Source organism: Siniperca chuatsi, linkage group LG4 (genome assembly GCF_020085105.1).
Source record: "Siniperca chuatsi isolate FFG_IHB_CAS linkage group LG4, ASM2008510v1, whole genome shotgun sequence".
Taxonomy (NCBI): Eukaryota; Metazoa; Chordata; class Actinopteri; order Centrarchiformes; family Sinipercidae; genus Siniperca; species Siniperca chuatsi.
Genome location: NC_058045.1, coordinates 2,045,807 through 2,069,445, shown reverse-complemented (window position 1 = coordinate 2,069,445; position 23,639 = coordinate 2,045,807). Strand labels below are relative to the sequence as shown.

General features: G+C 42.4%; 1 protein-coding gene across 6 annotated transcripts in view; it reads left to right on the top strand.

The window, feature by feature from the left end:
- carmil2 (capping protein regulator and myosin 1 linker 2) overlaps positions 1-17,744 on the top strand; it is a 135,356-nt gene extending 117,612 nt beyond the window's left edge. For 5 of the 6 annotated variants that reach the window (XM_044193205.1, XM_044193204.1, XM_044193203.1 and 2 more), the window contains 5 exons: positions 3,276-3,538; positions 11,426-11,561; positions 12,330-12,419; positions 14,008-14,121; positions 14,253-17,744. In XM_044193205.1, coding sequence (XP_044049140.1) covers positions 3,276-3,538; positions 11,426-11,561; positions 12,330-12,419; positions 14,008-14,121; positions 14,253-14,761 — 1,112 coding nt within the window. In that variant the 3' untranslated portion in view covers positions 14,762-17,744. The remainder of the gene's footprint in view (positions 1-3,275; positions 3,539-11,425; positions 11,562-12,329; positions 12,420-14,007; positions 14,122-14,252) is intronic. The other variant, XM_044193206.1, reaches the window with a different exon arrangement.
- Positions 17,745-23,639: the final 5,895 nt, after the last annotated feature.

Sequence of the window (23,639 nt, the reverse complement as noted above, 5' to 3'; positions counted from 1 at the left end):
ATCACACCGGGAGCGGTGAGCGGAAAGGCGGTGGGCTTGCTGTTCTGGTTAACAACAGATTGTGTAACCCTGGTCACATTAATATCAAGCAGAATATCTGTAGCCCGGACATTGAACTGTTAGCTGTGGGACTCCAGCCATATTATCTGCCACGTGAATTTTCACATGCCATTGTTGTGGCTGTTTACATCCCCCCCTCTGCTAACCCGGCATCGGCGTGCAACGCCATTCACACCGCCGTAGCACATCTACAGACTCAACACCCAAGTGCACTCATATTAATCTCGGGTGACTTCAACCATGTCAGTGTTTCAACAACACTGACTAATTTCACCCAGTGTGTGAGTTGTCCTACTAGAGAGGAGAGGACACTGGACCTGCTGTATGCTAACGTCAAGGATGCATACAGCTCTTCTCCCCTCCCCCCTCTGGGTAGGTCAGACCACAACCTGGTTTACCTTAAACCCTGCTATGTGCCTCTGGTTAAAAGGCAGCCCTCGACCACAAGAACAGTGAGGAGATGGTCAGAGGAGGCCTATGAGACACTGCAGGAATGTTTTGAGGTGACAAACTGGGATGTACTCTGTGAGCCTCATGGAGAGGACATTGACGGGCTCACTGAATGCATTACTGGCTACATTAACTTCTGTGTGGACTGCAATGTCCCAACCAATATGGTCCATTGTTATCCAAATAACAAACCGTGGGTAACAAAGGACATCAAAGACATCCTGAATGCCAAGAGGAGGGCCTTTACTGATGGTAATAGGGAGGAGGTGAGGGCTATCCAGGCTGACCTGAAGGTGAAAATCAGGGAGGCCAAGAAAAAGTACAGGAGGAAGCTGGAGCGGAAACTCCAGCAGAACAACATGAGAGAGGTCTGGAGCGGTATGAAGACCATCACTGGCTTCAGACCGACTGGCAGCAGAGGAGTTGAAGGCAGCTTGGACAGGGCCAACAAACTTAATCTGTTCTTAAACAGATTCGACACACCGGCCCCTGCTCATCCCCCCTCTAACTCAGCTGCAGTCGGCCCTCAAGCTCCTCTGGGTACTCTGCTCCCCCCTACCCATCAGGCTAACAGCCCTCTTCTGACTAATGACTCCCCACCTCCCCCACCTGTAACTTCTGCTGTGTGCCTGACTGCTGACCAGGTGAGAGGACAGCTGATGAAACTCCACTCAAACAAGGCTGCAGGCCCCGATGGCGTTAGCCCCGGGGTGCTAAAAGCCTGTGCCCCCCAGCTATGTGGAGTCCTTCAACATGTCTTCAACCTGAGCCTGAGTCTTCGAAGGGTCCCCATTCTGTGGAAGACATCTTGCCTCGTTCCTGTGCCGAAGACGCCGCGTCCCAGTGGCTCCAAGGACTACAGACCGGTGGCACTGACCTCCCACATAATGAAGACCCTGGAGAGACTGGTGCTGGAACAGCTGCGGCCCATGGTCAGACCCCTCCTGGACCCCCTTCAGTTCACCTACCAGCCCCGACTGGGAGTTGAGGACGCCATCATCTTCCTGCTTAACCGCATCCACACCCACCTGGACAGGCCGGCAAGCACGGTGAGGATCATGTTTTTTGACTTCTCCAGTGCTTTCAATACCATCCGGCCTGCCCTGCTGGGTGAGAAGCTGGCAGCAATGCAGGTGGATGCCCCCCTTGTGTCCTGGATTGTGGACTATCTGACTGGCAGACCACAGCACGTGCGCCTGCAGCACTGTGTGTCGGACAGCGTGGTCAGCAACACTGGGGCCACTCAGGGGACTGTCCTCTCTCCCTTCCTCTTCACCATCTACACCACGGACTTCAGCTACCACACAGAGTCCTGCCACCTTCAGAAGTTTTCTGATGACTCTGCTGTGGTGGGATGTATCAGCGGTGGTGATGAGACTGAGTACTGGGCTGTGGTGGGTAATTTTGTCTCATGGTGTGAGCAGAACCATCTGCAGCTCAATGAGACAAAGTCCAAGGAGCTGATTGTGGATCTACGGAGGGCCAAGGCACCAGCGACCCTGGTTTCCATCCAGGGGGTCAGTGTGGACATTGTGGAGGATTACAAGTACCTGGGAGTACACTTGGATTACAAGCTGGACTGGACCAAGAACACTCAAGCTGTCTACAGGAAGGGCCAGAGCCGCCTCTATTTTCTGAGGAGGCTGAGGTCCTTCAACATCTGCCGGACAATGCTGAAGACGTTTTATGAGTCTGTGGTAGCCAGTGCTATCCTGTATGCTGTTGCATGCTGGCGCAGCAGGTTGAAGGTAGCAGACGCCAACAGACTTAGACTTAGCGAAAGACTCATCCCCCAAAATGCACCACAGAGCGCCACAGGAAGTCATTCCTGCCTGTGGCCATCAAACTCTTTAACTCCTCCCTCTAAGTGTAGTCTGTATAACCCTAGGTCACTAAACTGGACATTGATCATTACATCTCTGCCATACTTGAATAATTGTGCAATATTCTGTGTACTACTCTTTTTTCCGTGCAATATTTAGTTTTCCCATGTTTGACCGTGCAATATTTAGTTTTCCCATGTTAGTTTTCCTATTTATTGACATTGATATTATATACCTCCACTACTCCTTTGCAATATCTTAATAATCTCAATAAGCTACACTTAATGTGACAGTACATGCACCACTGCCTATCACTTATTACTGATTTTATTACATTGTATTATTATACTGTATTATCATCATCAACCGGTAAACCCACTTGGTACTTCACACTATTTTATCTTATACTTATACCCACCTGGTACTTAATTTATTTTCTGACCTGTTTTTATAGTGTTTTATAGTGTATTATATTTTTTGCTAGTACTTTCTCCTGTGTGCACTGACGTAAAGGCGAGCTACTGTAACAAAGAGTTTCCCTTCGCGGATCAATAAAGTATTTCTGATTCTGATTCTGAAATTAAATCCACCAAAGACTCAGTGAAACCACTGATGTCCTCGATGACATCGGGGTTTACACGCTTGGTCCGTAGCAAGATGGCCATGTGGTCGCTCTTCCCGAACGCAGGTAGCGATTCTGCTCTGTAGCAGAACATGAGCTGTGTGATATAGCAGTCTGTGTGTAGCACAACCTTCCTGATGTCTCTGGGCCTCTGATGACAGAACACAGGAGGGTCTCTGCTGCAGTGCCATGTTTTGTGTGTTTTAGTCTACATCTGTCTGAATATCTGTTCAACCTGGAGTCACTGATTGGACCAACCTGCATCATTCACAGTGATTGTCTACTAGTGATTTACTGTCTCTCACACTCTCTGTTTCCAGCAGACCCCAGGCATCCTATGAGACCACTGGACGCCATCCAACTGGACTCTACCCTTCACCCGAAGCCCGCATTCCCCGAGCGCCTCATTGGCCCCCTGCCACCCAAACCTGCCATCGCAGCCAAGCCCCCCCTACACACGACGGCCGCTCCTGCAGGAGGAGGAGCTCGTCCCTCCTCTGCTCCTCCTCTCAGCAGCTCAGCAGAGAGAGTCCAGCTCAGAGCACACACTCATGATGGCAGGCCAGGGGAGACTACAGCACAGGTAACACAGCAGTCAGTGAGAAATTTCCTTTATTGCTCCTGGGAAGATAATTCAGATGTAAGGCTTTACACCCAGTGGCAAAGCTATCACTTTATTTTTTAATATACAAAGTTAGTTTTAAAAAAATAACACCACAGAGAAAAACACTTGAAAGATAAATAAGTGAAATATTGTAAATATGGAAACATTTCATTTGTTTGTATTATGAATAAAAAATTAGGTCACAAGACGGTAACTCTGGCTTAATGTTTAAGCAGTGTCAAAGAGAAGTGTTGTGCAGTCCAGGAAGTGACTAACATGAGAGGACTTTACTAGCACAAGACAGATGTAAATAATGCTATGTCACACATTTTGTCAATGTAATAATGCACAGTTCAGTTCAGTACAGACATTTCAGGCTCTACCTTTCTTGTCATGTGTGTTAATATAAAGGCAACGTGTAGAGCCTGGAACACCACTCTATTAATAAAAAACTCACCAGTTCCTTATGATGTTTGATATTATATTTCCGTTAGGATTATGCAACTCTCAGTGGTATGATACACAGAGTGGAGCCCTCTGTTGCGCCACATGGGAACTACTTTGACAATATTGTTTCTGAACAGTCTATTCAATTCAATTAAATTCAGTATAACTTTATTAATCCAAAAAGGCAATTTGATTTTGGGCATAGGTAAAAATACAGGAAACAGACATGCACAGACAGACAATTACAAGCAAAAGAGCTGTTTGGGACGATGTTGAGCTGAAAAAAATAATAATAAAAGAAAAAAAAGATTTAGATAAATAAATAAGGAAGTCCATATGGCAGATAGAGCATCGTTTATTCTGGAAGCCATCCACCTGGTGAACAAGAAACTGAAATTCTGTGCTCTATCCAGAGCTTGGCACATGAAATAATTAAATGGCTTCTGTGTTTTGCTCAAACTTCATGGTGTTATCAAAGATGGTACCGAGATATTTATACTGGTCCACAACATCCACCTCCTTGCTGTGTATGACCACTAGGTTTGTCCTAGGGGGCTTCCTCCTGAAATCAATGACCATGTCCTTAGTCTTGGTGATGTTCAACTCCAGTAGAGCATTGTCACACTACTCTATGAAATCATAGAGGGTGGGGCCGTGTTCCTGCTTAGACCCTGAGAGGAGTTTAGAGGAGGACCATGTTGTCAGCCAATTTGATGAGGTGATGGTTGGGATGGATACTCTTACAGTTATTTGTGTAGAGAATGAACAGGAGGGGGGAAAGGACACACCCTTGTGGTGAGCCTGTACAGTGTGTTTGATAAAGTGCCATTAGAAAGGACTCTCAGAGGTCAGTCTGTTAAAAAATCCATAATCCATAAAATTAGACCTTGGTCTAGATTGTACTGAGTGACCACTTTCTTGGCGAGGACGACGACATGGTGTGAAAAGCAGAAGAAAAATCCACAAATAGGAGCCTAGCAAAGGCTCCACTCTTCTCCAGGTGACTGTGAATGGTTTCTAGTAGGAACAGTTTAGCATCATCCACCCCTCTTCTAGTACGGTAACCAAACTGGAGAGGGTCTAGGATGGCACCAGTACTACACATGATGTAGGACTTCACCAGCTTCTCTAGGAGAGATGTGAGAGCAATGGGCCTGTGGTTGTTGAGGGAGCAAGCCTTGTCCTTTTTGGGGACGGGGATGATTGTCAAGGTTTTCCATGGCATCGGAACCTCCCCTTGGTCTAGTAAGGATTGATATAGCTGCAGGAGGACCACGCTGAGCTGCTCAGCACAGTGCTTGAGGGTCCTGCCACAGATGACATCAGGTACAGCGGTCTTGTTGGTTGGGGTGACTGAGCAGGTTTAGCACATCCTGTTTTTGGATGGTGAGTGTGATGGATGGCATAAGGCTGTGTTTGAGCTCCGCCATGTTGGATGCCAGGTCAAGCCTCTCGAAGTGGGTGTAAAACCTGTTTAGTTCGTTAGGTAGAGAGGAATTATTGAGCCCCTCCACTCTTAAGTCTTCTCTTGGTCTTTGTGTTTACAGCGATCATGTTTTTAATTCCCTGCCATGCTGCCCTGTAGTTGCCTTGCTGAAACTTCTGCTCAATTTTATTTTTGTACTGGGTTTTTGTCTGGCTGATGGCCCGTTTCACCTTTCTGTTGACCTGTTTTTTCTCCTCAGCAGATCCTGTAAAAACAACCTTTTTTTCTAATTAAAGCTAGGGTAAGTAATGTATTTCAGAAGCATTTCTTGTAATATTTGTTAAAATTCTCTTTACACCCCGACAGCAATCAATAAATCAAATGCTCTTGAAAAAAAGTTTAAAAAATCTGGTATCTGTGGCTGTCACAGGCCTGTGATAAGCCCATCCAATCATTTCATTCAGCCTGAAGGAAATGATTGGATGGCCTACCTACCTGCCCAGCTGTGCACACTCATCGCACATGAAAATGTGAGCATCACAATGTAACAATCCTCTTAATCCTTTGCCTTAAAGTCCACAAAACTTCAATTCAATTTTATTTATATAGCGCCAATTCATAACAGAAGTCATCTCATTGCACTTTTCCTATAGAGCAGGTCTAGACCATATTCTTTAAAATATTATTTACAGAGACCCAACAAATCCCACCATGAGCAAGCATTTGGCGACAGTGGCAAGAAAAAAAACTTCCTTTAAAAGGTAGAAACCTTGGACAGAACCAGACTCAATGGTGGGCGGCCATCAGCCACTGCCGTGTTAGGTTTTGAGAGAGAAAGAGAGAGAGATGGAGATAGAGAGAGGGAGACGAGGGGTTTAGAGAGAGAGGTTTATAGATAGAGAGAGGAGAGAGAGGTTATAAGAGAGAGAGAGAGGTTTTGGGGGCACAATGCAAATACCACCTAGAATTTTTAAAATAGTAGTAATGTAATTGTAGTGGTAATAATAAATTAATAATAGGAATGACAGCTATAGGAATGATAATGACAGTATTGTAATAGAGCCAATAACAATAACTGTAGTAGCAGTTGTCGAGCAGGAACGCGGGTGCAGCAAGTGCACAGATCCAGTGCACAGATCCAGTCTCTGCAGTTCCAGAGGCAGAAATACCTGCTGAAAGCGACAGAAGGAGAGAGGAGATAAAGGAGAAAGCACAAACCTACGGGAGAGAGATGTTGAGTTAGTAACATGCAGTAATGGGATTAAAATGCATACAGATGGAGAGGGAGAGAAGGAGAGAGGAAAGAGGTGCATCATGGGAAGTCTCCCAGTAGTCTAGGCCTATAGCAGCATGACTAAGGGATGGTTCAGGGCTCACCTAAGCCAGCCATAACTATAAGCTTTATCAAAGAGGAAAGTCTTAAGCCGACTCTTAAATGTAGAGATGGTGTCTGCCTCCCAAACCCAAATTCCCAATCTGATACGAAGATACGATTGTACCTGACCATTAAGAGCTTTGTAGGTGAGGAGAAGGATATTAAATTCTATTCTGGATTATACAGGGAGCCAGTGCAGAGAAGCTAATATTGGAGAAATATGATCTCTTAAGTCTTAAGGGACTTATTCGGGCAGCCTGATAATAAGGAATTGCAATAGTCCAACCTAGAAGTAACAAATGCATGCACTAGTTTTTCAGCATCATTTTGAGACAGGATGTGCCTGATTTGTGCAATGTTGCTTACGTTCAAGAAGCCAGTCCTTGAAGTCATGTGGGAGTTAAAGGATAAATCCTGATCAAAGATAACTCAGAGGTTCCTTACGGTGGTGCTGGAGGCCAGGGTAATGCCATCTAGAGTAACTATATCTTTAGATAATGTGTCTCGGAGGTGTTTAGGGCCAAGTACAATAACTTCAGTTTTGTCTGAGTTTAATGTAGAAAATTGCAGGTCATCCAGGTCTTTATGTCCTTAAGGCGTGCTTGAAGTTTAACTAACTGGTTTGTTTCATCTGGCTTGATCAATAGATGTAATTGGGTATCATCCGCATAACAACGAAAGTTTATGGAGTGGTTCCTAATAATATTGCGTAGAGGAAGCATATATAAAGGTAAATTGAATTGGTCCAAGCACAGAACCTTGTGGAACTTCGTGACTAACTTCGGTGTGCACAGAGGACTCACGTTAACATGTACAAACTGAGATCGATCAGATAGTTAGGATTTAAACCAGCTTAGTGCAGATCCTGTAACGCCAATTACATGTTCCAGTCTCTGTAATAGGATGTGATGGTCAATGGTGTCGAACACAACACTAAGATCTAACTAAAAAAGTACAGAGACAAGTCCTAGTGCAAATAAAAGGTCATTTATAATTTTCACCAGTGGTGTCTCTGTGCTGTGATACACTCTAAATCCCGACTGAAAACCAACTCAATTAAACTATTATTTAGAAAGTCACAATGGATTGGCAACTGCTTTCTCAAGGATCTTCAAGAGAAAGGGAACATTAGATATGCTGTAGGTCTATAGATGGCTAAAACCCTAGTTCAAATGGCTTCATCTGTACGTCATCTACTATTTACATGTTTATGTTACTATTTCTTCGGTTTAAGGACAGTATTTTTGATGATGGTTAGTTTGTTGTCAATTACATATGGCTGTATTAGTGCTTGGTGGTTAAAGCACTGGTGCTTGTGTAAATGATATTTACTGTTGTATTTTCATCTTTGATTACATACACTGACATACCTTTAAGTGCCTGTTCACATTGGTTTAATATAATTGTATATATAATAATATAATTTATAATTGTTAGTAATCTTTTCTCTACTGATGTTCTAGAGATATTAGTACTTACAAAAGGTACTTGTATTTTTGTGTTCTTTTTCTCAGTTTTACAAATTACATATTTTCCTCTTTTAAATTCTGGCAAACAAAACAACCTTTTGTTCCTTGGAGAATGCAATGCTGGAGAATATAATGTTAAGCTAGCTGTATAGCTGAAAAATATGTTGCCTGCAATGTTTAGTGAGGATAGCATAGTAAAGACCCGCAAAGATTAGGCAAATTAGTCTTCACCCATTAGGTTACACCCATGTACCATTTATTTTTATCAATAGAAAATGATCACAACTGCATAACTCACATATTGTTTTTACTTATTTAACACATCACTTGCAATTCAGCATAAGGACCTTTGCTTATTTTAACCAATGCACTCACCTTTAATACTGAACTTATTTGTATAATGGTTAACAAGAAACAAGAACAGTCACTATACACACACACATTTGCTTCCACAACTATTTATCTGCAAAAATATAGATGTTCAAAATACAGCATTTGTGTGCTTCAGCAGGAGACATGGGGCGAGGGCTGCTGGTGGTCACAGGGGTAAACACACTAGTCTCTGCAGCCTGCAGTTCAGCGTGCTCGCCCAATTCATTTGAAAAATATGTTGAATAAATAAATATGTAAAAATGTTTGCCTTGCAAACACCACGATTCTACACCATTTGCAGTTAGCATTAGTGGTTGACATTAGCATGTAGCTAACATTAGCTTTTGGCTACAGTAGCAATAGCATGACATCAGGTAGCATTATAGCATTTAACAAGCATCATGGGCCGTTTCTGTCTCTTCCGCCATGGCTTCCAACAGCACAGTGGCTTTCATCGTTGTTGGGGAAATGAGGTCAGACACTGAGTGAGGAGAGTGGAGTGGTTATATACTGGCTGTGATTGGGATTGATGGGGAGCAGGAGTGTAATTAGGAGCAGGTGTGGGTGATTACAGGCTGGTGAGGACATGACAGGCTGTGACAAAATGAAGCTTAGATGAAATAACACAGTTATAAAATCTATGTCTGTTCAGACACAAGCCTCGTACTTGAGATCACTCTTCATAAGGATTTAATGCGTCAGTTTGTTTTGGAGTCCTCTCAGGCTCGGATGCTGATATGGCCGGGTCCTGCGCTGTGGGCGGGTTCAATGGCGAAACTGTTCCTTCAGGTGGCAGTGGAGGGAAGCAGCAGCCGACTTTAGTGGGGAGAGAGCGAGGCTCAGCAGTTATCCTTCTCTCCGTGAAGTAAAACGGTAAATCCGTATCTTCCTTCTGCAGGCAAAGATTGTTATGGGGAGTATAACAATCGGGATCCAAAGTGTATCAGCAAACACAAAACAGTCTGTTGCTCGTTCAGCGAGTTAAGACCTTCCTAGGGGAAATTGAAGTTCAACGTTGATCACCTCCTGTAGTAACCAGAGTTACAGTGGAAAAACAGGGTTTGATAGGTGTGCTGTGAGTTTGTAGGCGTTTACATGACCAGAGCACAGGAAACCACCGATGACGGCTTGTCCAGTAGGATTCCAGGGTTTGGATTCAAGCTTAAACCTTGCACTTGACTTAACGGACCTTAGGGGGTTTGGCACTATTTCTACTAATTCAGGCTTTTTGTTTCACATGCAGGCCTCTGTTCCCAACAATGGCCCAACAATGGCCTACCCACATAAAAGTGGGATGCTGAATCAATGCATTAAAATGAATATTTTATCTTCATTAATGTAAACTTATACATGATGACTGGTAATGCATTAGAGAGAAGTTTTGTGGGGTGGGCAGCACTAGCTGTCAATCGTGCATGTACTATAATGGAGTGTCATGGAGAAACTGCCGCCACATTTTGCAAGTATCAAAACTCGAAAGGTTCTGTGGGAGTAAAAACCTTCAGCTGGGCCAGATGTCTTCAGGTCCTCTCACACACTGTTTAATTCTTCTTTAATAAAACACTTGAGTCAAATAGAGTCCAATGCAATATAGATTTTACTGTAATATCAAAACAAAGTACACATAAAACCGAGCTGTTCATGAAGCAACTGAACAGGCTCAGTTGTGCATTCACTTATATTTTCAAAACATGCTCCTCTTGGTGGGTTGTTGGGATGTTCCCTATTGGTCCACAATCAAAATGCGGAAGTTATTGACAGTCTCTGATTGGTTATGAATTATTATGCCATCACGCTTTTAGCCATGTGAGGGCGCCATTACACAAGGAAACTTCTGATTGAAAACATGATTACCTCAACTGTCATTGAATAAATTGGATAAAAATAAGGATAACGTTGTTTTTGAGAAACTAAAATAGGAGGATCTGTGCAGAGAGATATGACTCCTGGGAAGAGCACCTTTTCTGTCTTTTAATTAGACAGAAAGAGTTCATCCCAAAACTTCCCAGGCTCTGTTCAAGGAAATAACCTTGGTTCTCACCAACTTTCGTGTGTTGTTTTTGGATCATAAATTCAGTGTTTCTTTGATTAAAATGGAACACATCATAACTGCAATAAATGAGCACCCTCTGACCTTTGGTAAAACACATCAAAGCCCAAAGCACTTGGCATTACATGTGTACAGAGAGCATGCACATTTTCTTCTCTCAACTCTCATGTATGTCCATCAATTGTAGACACTTATCTATAGTAAGTTCTAAAATATATAAAACACATGAAAACATGAGCACAACACAGACTGACAGCCCAAGGAGAGTTTTACTGTCTTAGAAGACTAACTGCTGTTTTAGAGTCTTTTCCAGTCGTGGGAGACAACGAATACTTGTGTTTCCTCAAACTTTTTGTCATGAAATTATCAAGTATAATCAAATACCAGTTTATTAGGTAAACCTAGGTGTTAATTCTAACATTTTTTTCCACCCCATTTATTTCAATGAGGGTAGACTAAATATTAGAAACACCTCTCACACACAACATTATACAATTCAACATCAACACAAACTACATCATCCAAACCCTAAAGCTGAATCATTCATGAAGGTAGGATTTATTGCAGGACTGTTGGATTAGACTACACTCATTTTAGCTAGATGGAGCTAATAAATACCTTATCGAATATCACCACAAACTACTGCCTATTTATAACCCAGTCATGATATAGCAGTCATCTTGTTCATGTCATGTCCCACTGAGCACCCTCTGATCTTCATCCCTAGAATGGACGCCAGGAGGGTCCCAGGGGTGCAGCCAAAGCTCTGTCCCCCAGGAAAGAGCTGCTTCCTCCAGCCCCGTCTCCATGGAGGGGTCCCAGCATACAGGATCGCTCTGAGAAAGCACAATCAGTGACCGATGGTACGTCTGACTGATCCCGTTAAAACCAAATAATTAATCCAAATTAGGGTGGGACTGATATATTACTTAAGGTTATGAGCTTTTATGAGAAATCAGGTGTGGTCCAGTCAGTGGGGTGTGTTCCATGGGAGACTATGAAACTGTAAGCTGAAAAGAGGCAGCTGTTGACTCTTTGTGTATCAGAGGAGGCTCATGGAACAAGTTACCCCCCTTATGCTAACAGCCCCAGGCATTTAACATCATCAAAGTCACATGTGAGTCACATGGGCACCATGTGGGAGTCTTCAGAGTAACATGAATCAAGGTGTGAAATTCTGTAAAAACAACCTTAGGAAGAGATGAAATTGTAAGGATAGACAGATTTATGTTTTACTTAGTAAGGTTGCATTCAGTTAGGTTTGGTTACATTTACATGTAACATTTAAATGTACATTCACATAACATTATTCACAATAATGTTATAATATGATCTGAAAAATATATGATCCATCATTTCAGGGTTCCCTCTCTTTGTCTGTCTGTCTCTCTTGTTCATTCTCTTCAGTTTGTACAGCAGATAGATTTACTAATAGTGAAATTTGACATTTTATATTACACCTTTTTATTTCATTATTTTATTTTATCAAAATTCAAGTTGGCAAGTTTAAAATTTAGTAGCCACTTTAGTAGATGAAGATCCAAAAAGTTGATTTAAAGCCCTGTGTGTGCATGTGTATATATGTGTGTGTGTGTGTGTGTGTGTGTGGTTTTATGTATGTGTTCTTTCAGAGAGTCTTCCTAAGCCATGCCAACACATGAAGCCTCTTCCACAACGCAGGGCTGTCTCTGTCCACGAGGACGCTCTGGCCATGACACAAGGTGAGACTTTGCCAAAGTGTTTAATGAAGACATAAAAAAACTAAATACCAGTAACATTGAATACCAAAAGCAATAACAGTAAGGTAAGGAATATAAAACCAATGTTAGAGTGATTACATTAAACCACAAGTCTCTGAAAGGTTAATGAAGTGATTTACATATACTACAGATTTAATAACCTAAGCTCAGTTAGCCTGACAAAGCCAGACTACATTTAATGAGTTCAGTTTTTGCTACAAGATTCAAGTCTGGAAAATGTCCACTATTAATCGATTCAACCCAATCAGATACACAGCAGACCAATCAGACAACTATAGCAAAAGCTTAGAAGATGATATGCTGGCCAAACTATGCCATCTTGGACAGTGTCTCCCACCGACTCCATGATGTGCTGGTCAAACAAAGGAGTACATTCAGCGAAAGACTCATCCCCCAAAATGCACCACAGAGTGCCACAGGAAGTCATCCCTGCCTGTGGCCATAAAACTCTTTAACTCCTCCATCTAAATGTTAGTCTATATGACCCTAAGTCACTAAACTGACCATTGGATCATTAACATCACTGCAATATTTGAAATAATTGTGCAATATTCTCTGTTTAATACTCCTGTGCAATATACTCTGTTTTCAGTTTAAAATTCCCTTACATTGTATTATACCGTACATACTTATCAACCTCTAAATCCACTTTGGTACTTACACTTATTTTAGCTTTTATATTTATATCCACTTTGTACTTCATTTATCTTACCTGTATTATAGCGTATTATATTTTGATTTGCTTAGTACTTCTATTCCTTCTATTCTCAAGTGTGCATTAACGTGATAGTGAGCAGCTGTAACGAGTTTCCCCTCGGGGATCAATAACGTATTTCTGATTATAATTCTGATTCTGATAAAGTGAAGCAATGTCTACTTGCGACCCATCGTCATTGGTTTCATATGTTTGTGAGTTATGACCAGGTCAACCAAAGAGTGATCTTTTCCCTATTTATTTCCCTTATATTATTCACCACAGCATCTCCACCACCTGCTGCTGTTTTATTATCAGCTGATAGAGATTCAGCCTCATTCTGTACTCAATTATTTCCATCATATTTTTCTTGTTCAAACCCCATGAATGTCTTCAAGGAAAGATATGATGTCTGATAGTGTGCGCTGTCATTCCCATTTCAGCAATTCTCATGTCTATCCCTTCCACCTTTGAGTGTGGCCCGAACAGCTATAAACACTTTTGCCTTCACATGTAGTCGGACAACAGATCATATGAACTAGTTTATTTCAAGCATACCCCAGCCATAAGTTGATGGTCTCTAGAGCTCTATGACATGCAGTTGTTAAGGTGCATTAATCAATTTTTGGCCAATGGAGAGCAGAAGAACTCTAAAACAGACAGACAGATTTCACTTTTCTGTCGTAAATATAAATACTGATGAATGCAGCTTTGAATATGAGTGTGTGTCAGACTGTTTCTTCTAATGTATGGTTGGCATTTAGAGTTTGTTTTCACACACAGTGATAATTAAAGATCAGCTCTTGGTCTCCAGTAAGTCTCAAGTCCCTCCATCTCTGTCTCCATCTCTCTCAGAGCTGAAGGCAGTGTTACAGAGGTCGCCCATCCGTTTCCGGGGCAACAGAGGGGACCTGCCCACCTGTACTGAAGATCCATCTAGTGGGGAGGAAGCACAAAGAGCGCAGGAGGGTGAGACCGGTGTTTATCAGTCATGGTCATAACTTACTTTCTAGTTTTCTTTTTCTTTGATTCGTTGTTTTTCTTTCTGTCTGTGGTCAAACATATTCTTCCATGTGTCTGTATGTTCTTCATCCACCCAGCCAGTGACACAGGGAAACAGACAGCTGAAGAAAAGATAGAGGCTGCCCAGAACAAGGAGCTGAAGGCTGAGAGAGAAAGGACGGGTTGTGGAGGGAAAGTAGCTGAAACCAAGCACCCCCCTTCAGGAGAGGAGGAAGCCCCATGCTCAGGGTGTCCCTCTACAGCTCAGGCTCAAAAAGAAGCATCAGCACCCCGACTCTTCAGTCCAGCTGCAGCCCTTGACAAAGCTCCATCTACCCTGGAGAGGCCTCCAGCTGTAACCCAAACCATGGAAAAGCCTCCTTTAACCCCTAAATCCCTGACAAAGACCCCAAGCACAATCCCAGCTGTATCTGAATCCCCAGAAAACCCCCAAGTGAGATCCCTGTCCCACAAGGAGAAGGGCCCCAGCATAGTACCAGTCACAGTGGATCTGAGCACACAGGAGAGAGGAGAGGCGGGCTCTAAACAGCACACAATGAAGGCAGAACCAGCAGACCAAAGAACTGAGCCCCCTCTGTCTGAATAACAAACACAGACTGATTTAGCTGAGGCACACCTGGGAGAGAGAGGAGGGAAGGGTCTGTGACATCACTGAGATCAGGAACTGTGAGGGTATACAAGGTCTGAGAGTGTTGTACCCTCTTGTAGAAAATAGCTGCTTTTTCCCAGGTCGCGGGTGTTCTCTTTGAAAGTCTGAGAACTAAATGTTATTTAGTACACATGGTCGGTGCATATTTTTATTGCTAGCCTACAGCTAACGTCTGTGCAGTTGGTATATTGGTTGTTTAGGCTGAAAAAACACAAACTGCACAAATGGTCCAGTGGTCAAATTTATGCGAATAACGTGTCCAGAACAATATAAGTTTTGGAAGCAACATTCTGAAAATAAACTTGATTTTTTTTTTTTTTACTTTGCGTTGATTAGGAGTGCCCAATCATACCATCTGTTTTGTTTGTGTGAGGCTTGCATTATTTGTACGAATTTGACCTCTGGTTTGTTTTTGTAGTCCATGTTTATTTACCCTAATGTACAGATATTAGGTGTAACTAGCTTGGCAACATACTTACCGGCAATGTGTCTGCGGAGTGTGTCTGTGTGTGTTGACAGCTCATCCTCTGACTGATGTCAAAAATCACCCGAAACATCATTCTGTTATTTTGCTCCAGACTCACTTTTTTCTCATCTCCGTAAATTGATGAACTGGAGTCATAAAGCTGCAGGATAAGCAGTCATTTTTTGCTCAAGTTGAAACATGTTTAACTCATTTAATTCTCTGCCTCAATTCGCACCACCCAGGGCGAATCTGCATCCATTTGCATATTTGCATTGAGTAATATGCAACCATGCCACCTCTAAAGTTTACTTTGCATTCATTTTGACCCTACCTTTAAGACTCAGTGTCAGTTGAGTCCTTCCAAGGAAGCTGAGTCTGAAATGGGACACAGCAAGCATCAGCTAAATTAGTAAATTGACAAGAGACATATGGGTTTTTAACTGCCTGTGGGAAGATTGAACATGTAAGAGTCTGTCCATTCTTGATTAAAAGCTGTGTTTTCACTGTCTACTTTTCTCGTTTTAGAGCACGCCATGTGAAATTAATTCTCCAACTCGTCTCGTCTCTACTCTCCCTGTGTGTGTACCTCACTCACTGACTTGACTTGCAATGGTTATGCACAGATTTGATTGGCTGAGTAGCATCGCATGAGATGATTTACAATGCATGCAATTTGTCTGTGAGCTTCCTGGGCCACCAAACCAGTGCCGTAAAGGCTAGAACAGCTGTGCCAGTTAAAATAGAAACACTCCGTCAAAATTTAATCATTCTCAAGAATTTATCGATATTCTCTACAGAAGAGAACGTGCGACAGCAGCATGACAGAGGCCGGGTCAGAAAAGCAAAAGTGCCCTTGAATGCTCTATAACTTTCTTTTTTTTTTGCATGTTCTCACTTGTTGTTTTTTCAAATAAAACAAATCTTTGTGCCGCAAATTGAGTGTTTATTTGACAATATAACGTAATAATAATACATTATTATAGAGTAGTAAATGCCCCCTAAAAATCAGTTCAAGGGGTAAAAAAGCCCTCCTCACCCTCCACCCGGGGGGAAGGGGGTGCACCAATTGGGCCATCACCATTGCCCCTGTTAAAAATTAACAAATCGCCTACTGGCCAGGAGACACTGGTAAGTAGATCTTCTGTATCTTTTCATTTTGCCTTCTTGATTTTTTTTTCAGTTCCAGAAGATGACAAGGTTTCAGGAAAAAGGCCACTTGAACTACATTGACATATTTCATTGTGACTTAGATTTAAGTGATTAATCTACATTAAGCTCATTTGCTCCAATTCAATTTTAAATTGGGGATTTTTGGTCAATGTTTAAATCCTAATAACTCATTTTGATTGCATGATGTGTTAAATCCCGCTTTTAATCCCCTCTTAATCCTCTATTTATATTTTTGTTGTTAGCCTGATTCAGATTGAAGTGCCATTTTGTTACTCAGTCTGACACTGGCCTCTGTTAGCTGTTTAGGAGGGAGGTTTTTTGCCCCAAACCAATCACTGTGACAGTGGTCCTGCAGTTTATGTCAGTCTCACAGTTGACTGTGAAACTGAAATGTAAGACACTTGCTTTGCCTAACAGGGGAAACATCAAATCAGGAGAAAAGCACCAGACCTTTGAATCACTAAGTAGAATTTCAAATGTGGGTGGCAACTTGGAGGTTTGGAACCAGGCTAAGATTGAGCTACATAAAGCATAAGGTTTTGCCTTAATTTGATGTTTATATATTTTTTAACGAGACCTCCCTACAAATTCCATTCATACTACAGAGAGGTGAGATGGCTCCCAACATCTTGAAAAAACACTTAATTAACCAAAATAGCCTCATTTTCTGGTTATTTTCACATTATACATTGACAATGATGGCAAATCCATTTCCTCTACACTATTTCTAATAAGTCCAATCATGCCATCAATGTGCAAATCTTTTTTTTGAGAGAGTGTTTTTTTTGCCTTGTTAAGATGTTTTCACGTTAACATGAACAAACACATGGGACACTAAAGCTCTACATGTTTCTGCATATTTCTGTGGAATCACATCAGTATATGACATTCAAATCAATTCAGGTTCAGTCATTCCATTAGACAACCATGTATGTAATCACCATGTCCATCATATAACAGGAGGAACAGATAAGATCCTAATAAAAGACCAATATATGATCAGATATTGTGTGAGATAACAACACGAGTGTATTGTCTCAAACTCTCAGGGTGGTTGTGGAGAATAGTGTGTGTTTTTGTAAGTTCAGCTCCCTATGTTGTCAGTGACCTGAGCCTCCATCTCATCCTGGGGGAGAATTTATTTTCTACTGTCATATCTTTATGCCTTGCACGCACAGAATATGTACAAAATGACATAAAGCAAACAAAAACAAAGTTATAAACAGAGTGTAAATCCATAGCTATACTTGTTAATAATTATTAAAATTATGAATTGTGTCATGATTTTGTACTCTCTTGTTTTTATTTTGGGTCTGTCTTCCATCTCTATGGAGAAGCTTTGTCAAGTCTGAGAAAATAATCCTGATGATGCCATAGTGATGTCAGTGGGGTTACATTTTCTTAGGTTTGGAAACTTCATATTAATAACAAAAAGCCCACATTACAAAGGGGATGTGAAGTTTGAACGTTGTTAAATGTTGTTCCAGTGTTTTTGGAGCTTGACCCATACTAGAGACTAAAAGTCAGGATATCTCGGTCTCTTTTGCAATTTTGTTAATGTACCAACTTTATGGAAGTCTAATACTAAATTGCTGGATGTAACTTTAAAGATATTGTATTGGATCTTTAAATCTTATCATATCAATGCCACATCTGTGTTTTGTGCAGCATATTTGCACAAGATACAGTAAGCAAAGGTTATGGTTCCCTTACATGCCCTAACCAGCTCTCAAGGATTATTACCAGATACTGTAATGGACCATTTAAACTTAATTGCTCTCCATGCTGAGTAATGAGGTAAGCCTTCTGAATCTGAAGCCAAAAACCTCCCACAACTCATTAATCATTTCCCCTGCAGTCCAAACAAAAAAAAACAAAGAATCCTTGAGAAAACAATATGACATCAAATTAATGAGATGCTGATTCACACAGGTCTGACTAACAAATTGTATTTAGTAAAATATAGCAGGCAATATGTAATGTATTTTTATAGTCCAAAGAGCCATACAAAGCGCAATAGTAATGATAATAATAATAATCACAACACTTACACTAAAACACAATCACTAAAACATAAAATCATACACAATAATGACAAGTTAGTCTGTCTCCCGCAGAGCGGAACTATGATGTGGGTAACTGTGAGCTGTTGGCTGTGGTGTTGGCACTGGAGGAATGGAGGCACTGGCTAGAGGGGGCCGAACAACCTTTTGTGGTCTGGACAGATCATAAAAACCTCTCCTACCTCCATTCCACCAAACGGCTGAACTACCGCCAGTCCTGGTGGGCCTTGTTCCTAGGAAGGTTCAATTTCACACTGACTTATCACACTGGTTCTCGTAATACTAAACCTGATGCTCTCTCCTGCCAGTCAGATCCTGAGAAGCCCTGTGCTGAGCCCGAGCCTATTCTCCCTCCTTCCTGTCTGGTGGCCGCAGCTATTTGGGAGATTGAGACCGTTATCTAGGAGGCTCAACAGTGTCACCCAGACTCAGGTACTGGACCTTCTAACCACTTGTTTGTGCCTAATCCTGTCAGGTCCCAGGTTCTCCAGTGGGGTCACTCTTCTAAGTCACCCTGGTTTTCATCACACTCTGACGTTCATAAAACAACACTTCTGGTGGCCCTCCATGTCTCAAAACACCCGTGCCTTTGTGTCCGCCTGCTCCATCTGTGCCCGCAGCAATGTCTCCCCAACCTCAAACTGGTCTTCTGTGTCCTCTGACCATCCCCAGCCGACCATGGTCCTGCATAGCTGTGGACTTTGTCACAGGCCTTCCGCCATCTGAAGGTAACACAGCAATATTAACTGTTGTTTTTCCAAGGCTGTACACCTTGTCCCTCTCCATAAACTGCCTTCAGCTTCAGAAACTGCTGATCTCCTGGTCCTTCATATTTTCTGGCTCCATGACATTCCCCTAGACATTGTGTCAGACCGTGGCCCACAGATCTCCTCCCAGGTCTGGAAGCCTTCTGCCGGGCTTTGGGCACCACGGCCAGTCTATCTTCTGGATACCATCCACAGACAAATGAGCAGACAGAGCGGGCCAACCAAGATCTGGAGACAGCTTTGCATTGTGTTACTGCTCGCCACCCGTCCACCTGGAGCACACAGCTGCCCTGGGTGGAATATGCCCATAACTCCCTCAACAGTGCAGTAAATGGTATGACTCCTTTCATGGCTTTTCTGGATTATCAACCTCCTCTTTTTCCCAGTCCAGGAGAACAAGGTGGCAGTGCCGACATCCATCAGTGCCGTCGGATTTGGAGGGAGGCCCAATCCACTCTCCTCTGCTCTGCTACCAGGAACCAGCGCCTGGCTGACCGCCATCGAACCGCTGCGTCCACTTACCAACCCGGCCAGAAGGCGTGGCTTTCCTCCCAATACCGCCCACTCCAAGTGGAGTCCCGTAAGTTGTCATCCCAGTATGTTGGTCCATTCGAAATTGACAAAATCATTAACCCTACTGCTGTCAAGCTAAAGCTACCTGCCTCCATGAATATCCAACCTACTTTTCATGTTTCGCTGCTGAAGCCTGTTTCCTCCTGCCCTCTGATGCCTTCCGTCCAAACCCCCTCAATCCCCCCGGGTCACTGACGACCATCCTGCCCTCATCGTTCGGCATCGTTCTGGATGTTCGCCGCCAGAGCTTCCAGTTTCTGGTGGAATGGGAGGGTTAGGGTTCAGAGGAGCACTCATGGATTGCTCGTCGCTTTATTCTGGATGCCTTCCTCATTCAGGACTTTTACCGGAGGCTTTCAATCAACTCATCAACTCTCAGCTTAGCTCAGCAGTGTACATGTTAACGGTGAGTCCTCCGTGCACGCCAAAGTTAGTCACGGAGTTCCACAAGGTTCTGTGCTTGGACCAATTCTATTCACCTTATATATGCTTCCTTTAGGCAATATTATTAGGAAACACTCCATAAACTTTCATTGTTATGCAGATAATACCCAATTATATCTATCAATCAAGTCAGATGAAACTAATCAGTTAGATGTACTTCAAGCATGCCTTAAGGACAATGACCTGGATGACCTGCAATTTTCTGATGTTAAACTCTGACAAAGCTGAAGTTATTGTACTTGGCCCCAAACACCTCTGAGACACATTATCTAAAGATATGGTTGCTCTAGTCAATATTGCCCTGGCTTACTGATCTTTGATCAGCATTTATCCTTTAACTCCCACATAAAACAAACTTCAAGTACTGCCTTCTTTCACTTATGTAACATTGCAAAAATCAGGCACATCCTGTTTCAAAAGGATGAAAAACTAGTGCATGCATTTGTTACTTCTAGGCTGGATTATTGCAATTCCTTATTATCAGGCTACCCGAATAAGTCCCTTAAGACTCTCCAGTTGATCCAGAATGCTGCAGCACGTGTACTGACAAGAACTATGAAAAGAGATCATATTTCTCCAAAATTAGCTTCTCTGCACTGGCTTCCTGTAAAATCCAGAATAGAATTTAAAATCCTTCTCCTCACCTACAAAGCTCTTAATGGTCAGGCACAATCGTATCTTAAAGAGCTCATAATACCTAATTACCCCACTAGAACACTGCCCTCCCAGAATGCAGGGTTACTTGTGGTTCTTAGAGTCTCCAAAAGTAGAATGGGAGCCAGAGCCTTCAGTTATCAAGCTCCTCTCCTGTGGAATCAGATCCCGATTTGGGTTCGGGAGGCAGACACCATCTCCACATTTAAGAGTAGGCTTAAGACTTTCCTCTTTGATAAAGCTTAAAGTTAGGGCTGGCTTGGGTAAATGGTAAATGTATTTGTATAGCGCCTTTCTAGTCTCCTGACCACTCAAAGTGCTTCACACTACATATCACATTCACCCCATTCTCACACATTCACACTCTGATGGCAGGTGCCAACCGCACATCAGAACAAAGAAACTAACTCAGTCACATACACACTCACACACCGAAGGCATAGTCCTAAGGAGCAATTTGGGGTTCAGTGTCTTGCCCAAGGGGGAAAGGGGAAACCAGGGAGAAGTCAGGACCAAACTAAGACGGTAGACGACCCGCTCTACCACCAAGCCACAGCCGCTTGGGTGAGTCCTGAACCATCCCTAATTTATGCAGTGTTTACTCTCAGTGTGGCGCACATCACCTGCAGACACCCACCTGAACTCTCTCCTCCTGGCTTTGTCTCCAGTACGCAGCAGAAGGTTGTCTGCTACCACCGCTGTGTAATCTGCTCGGAGCAGTAACACGCAGCAGAACCAAAGTCTTTGATCTTACTGCAACAATTTCGTCCCAGCTTGGCTTGTCTACAACAGACTGACCGCCAGCTAACAGCAGCACCAAAGCCACCTCTCTTTCCCTCCCACGGACGGGTGACATAACAACTGGGTATAGCATCAGTGTACTTGGCACAGGACTGTTTAATTTATGATGTACATGTACTGATGTGTTTTTCTGAGGTTTTTGTTGTAGTGACGTCTTTATGTGACTGTGCATGGTAGCCACATGCTAAGTTGATGTTAGACGGTGTAGTCCCTCATTCATCCAAGAGTGTTCCATCGTAGAAAAGGTTTCAGTCGTAGTCATCTGGACACCGTTTTTAATTCACATGCAAATTCAAGAAAGCTTCTCAAATATTTCTTTCATCCTGGATGAGTAGCTCAGAGAGTTAACACAGTGATCTGTATGGCAATAGAAATAGCCATCTGTCCCAATGATAAACAAGTGAATGAAAGTTTACTTCCACAGTGGTTACAATATATTCTCTGGTATAATAAGTAGATCTGGGATAAGACATATCCTAAGATCTGCTTTGAAAGGTGCAAAGAATTGATATTTTTACTGCCCCAAAACACCAAAATGACAACGTTAAAATACTGTGCATTGGGGGTTCCTGGGTTTGTTGATTATTATCACAAACTCAACACTAGCAAGGAGCTGAGATTAGTGGCCTCACCGCTTATTCCAAATCCCTATATTTGCTCTAATGAGGCCAAAAGGATGGCATTGTCAGTTAGTCAGTTTGGTCCACAGCAAGATGATCTTGACAACAACTGACAAGAATATTTTGACTAAATAATTAGAATTGTAACTCAATTATTTTCTGGAGCTTTCGGCTGCCATTCGCGATCTTCATCAGTGGATGGAGTTTGCTCAGCATGGAAATAGCTCAGCTGTCATCACGTGAACTACATATGGAATTTCAGTCCCATGATAATAGTTGGTCATATATGGGTTCCATAAGGAAGTAGGTTACAACTGAAGGACAACTGAACCAACTCCATCTCCTGATAAAGACAGTAAGATGTAGTTGAAAGCTCTAAAAAGCTGCTAGGTGGACCTTGAGTTAAGATTATTATGTCAAACTACTGTTTCCAATGGAGGAGAAGTCCTTCAAGTGCTCAGAAAAAGTGAAAATTTAAACATCTGCAATTCCATGACAGTTGGGCAACTCCATTTGCTGAGGAAGATCATGTAAAATTATCAAAGGTTTTAGAACAACTGAAAATGAAAAAAATTAAACCTTTTTTCTGGTTTTCTGGTTTCCTGGTTTCCTGGACCTGTTTCCAAGGTCAAGTATGAAGTTTAATTCTCAAATACTTATCAGAATGCCATACAACTTTCTGACCACATTCATCTTCCCTAGAAAATGTTACCTTTTCATTTTGAAGACTCCATGATGTTTCTTCTAGTGCTACTCTTGGGCAAGTATGGTCAATACTGGAAAAAAATCTCATAATCTAAAGCACAGATTTCCCAAATTTTGCAATTGCATTTGCTAAGCAAATAGGATAACCATTTCGATTTTAATAACCCCATTACCTTTCCCCTAATAACTACATATTCACCCCCCACTACCGGTGAGATTCCGGGAATAGCAAAATTGCCACTATGTATTGTCTGTGGTCCAATACTTTCATATTGTGAACAATGCTGGATTATCAACTGCCCCAGTAGGCCCCAGCAACTCCAATCTTACTGTGTCAACTGGTTTGCATTGATTTAATTGAAAATGTGTGTGGGAATATGCACCAGTAAAGCACATTATGAATCTTAAGGGGGGGTTGCTTTACTACACGATCTTGAGAAGGTCTGTCTCAGCAACTATGGGACCAGTTAGTATTCCATCATAGAAAAAGTATACACAATGTACAGAGAATGGAAAGAACATGAATTAATGGGAGTCCAGCAGCTCATTTTG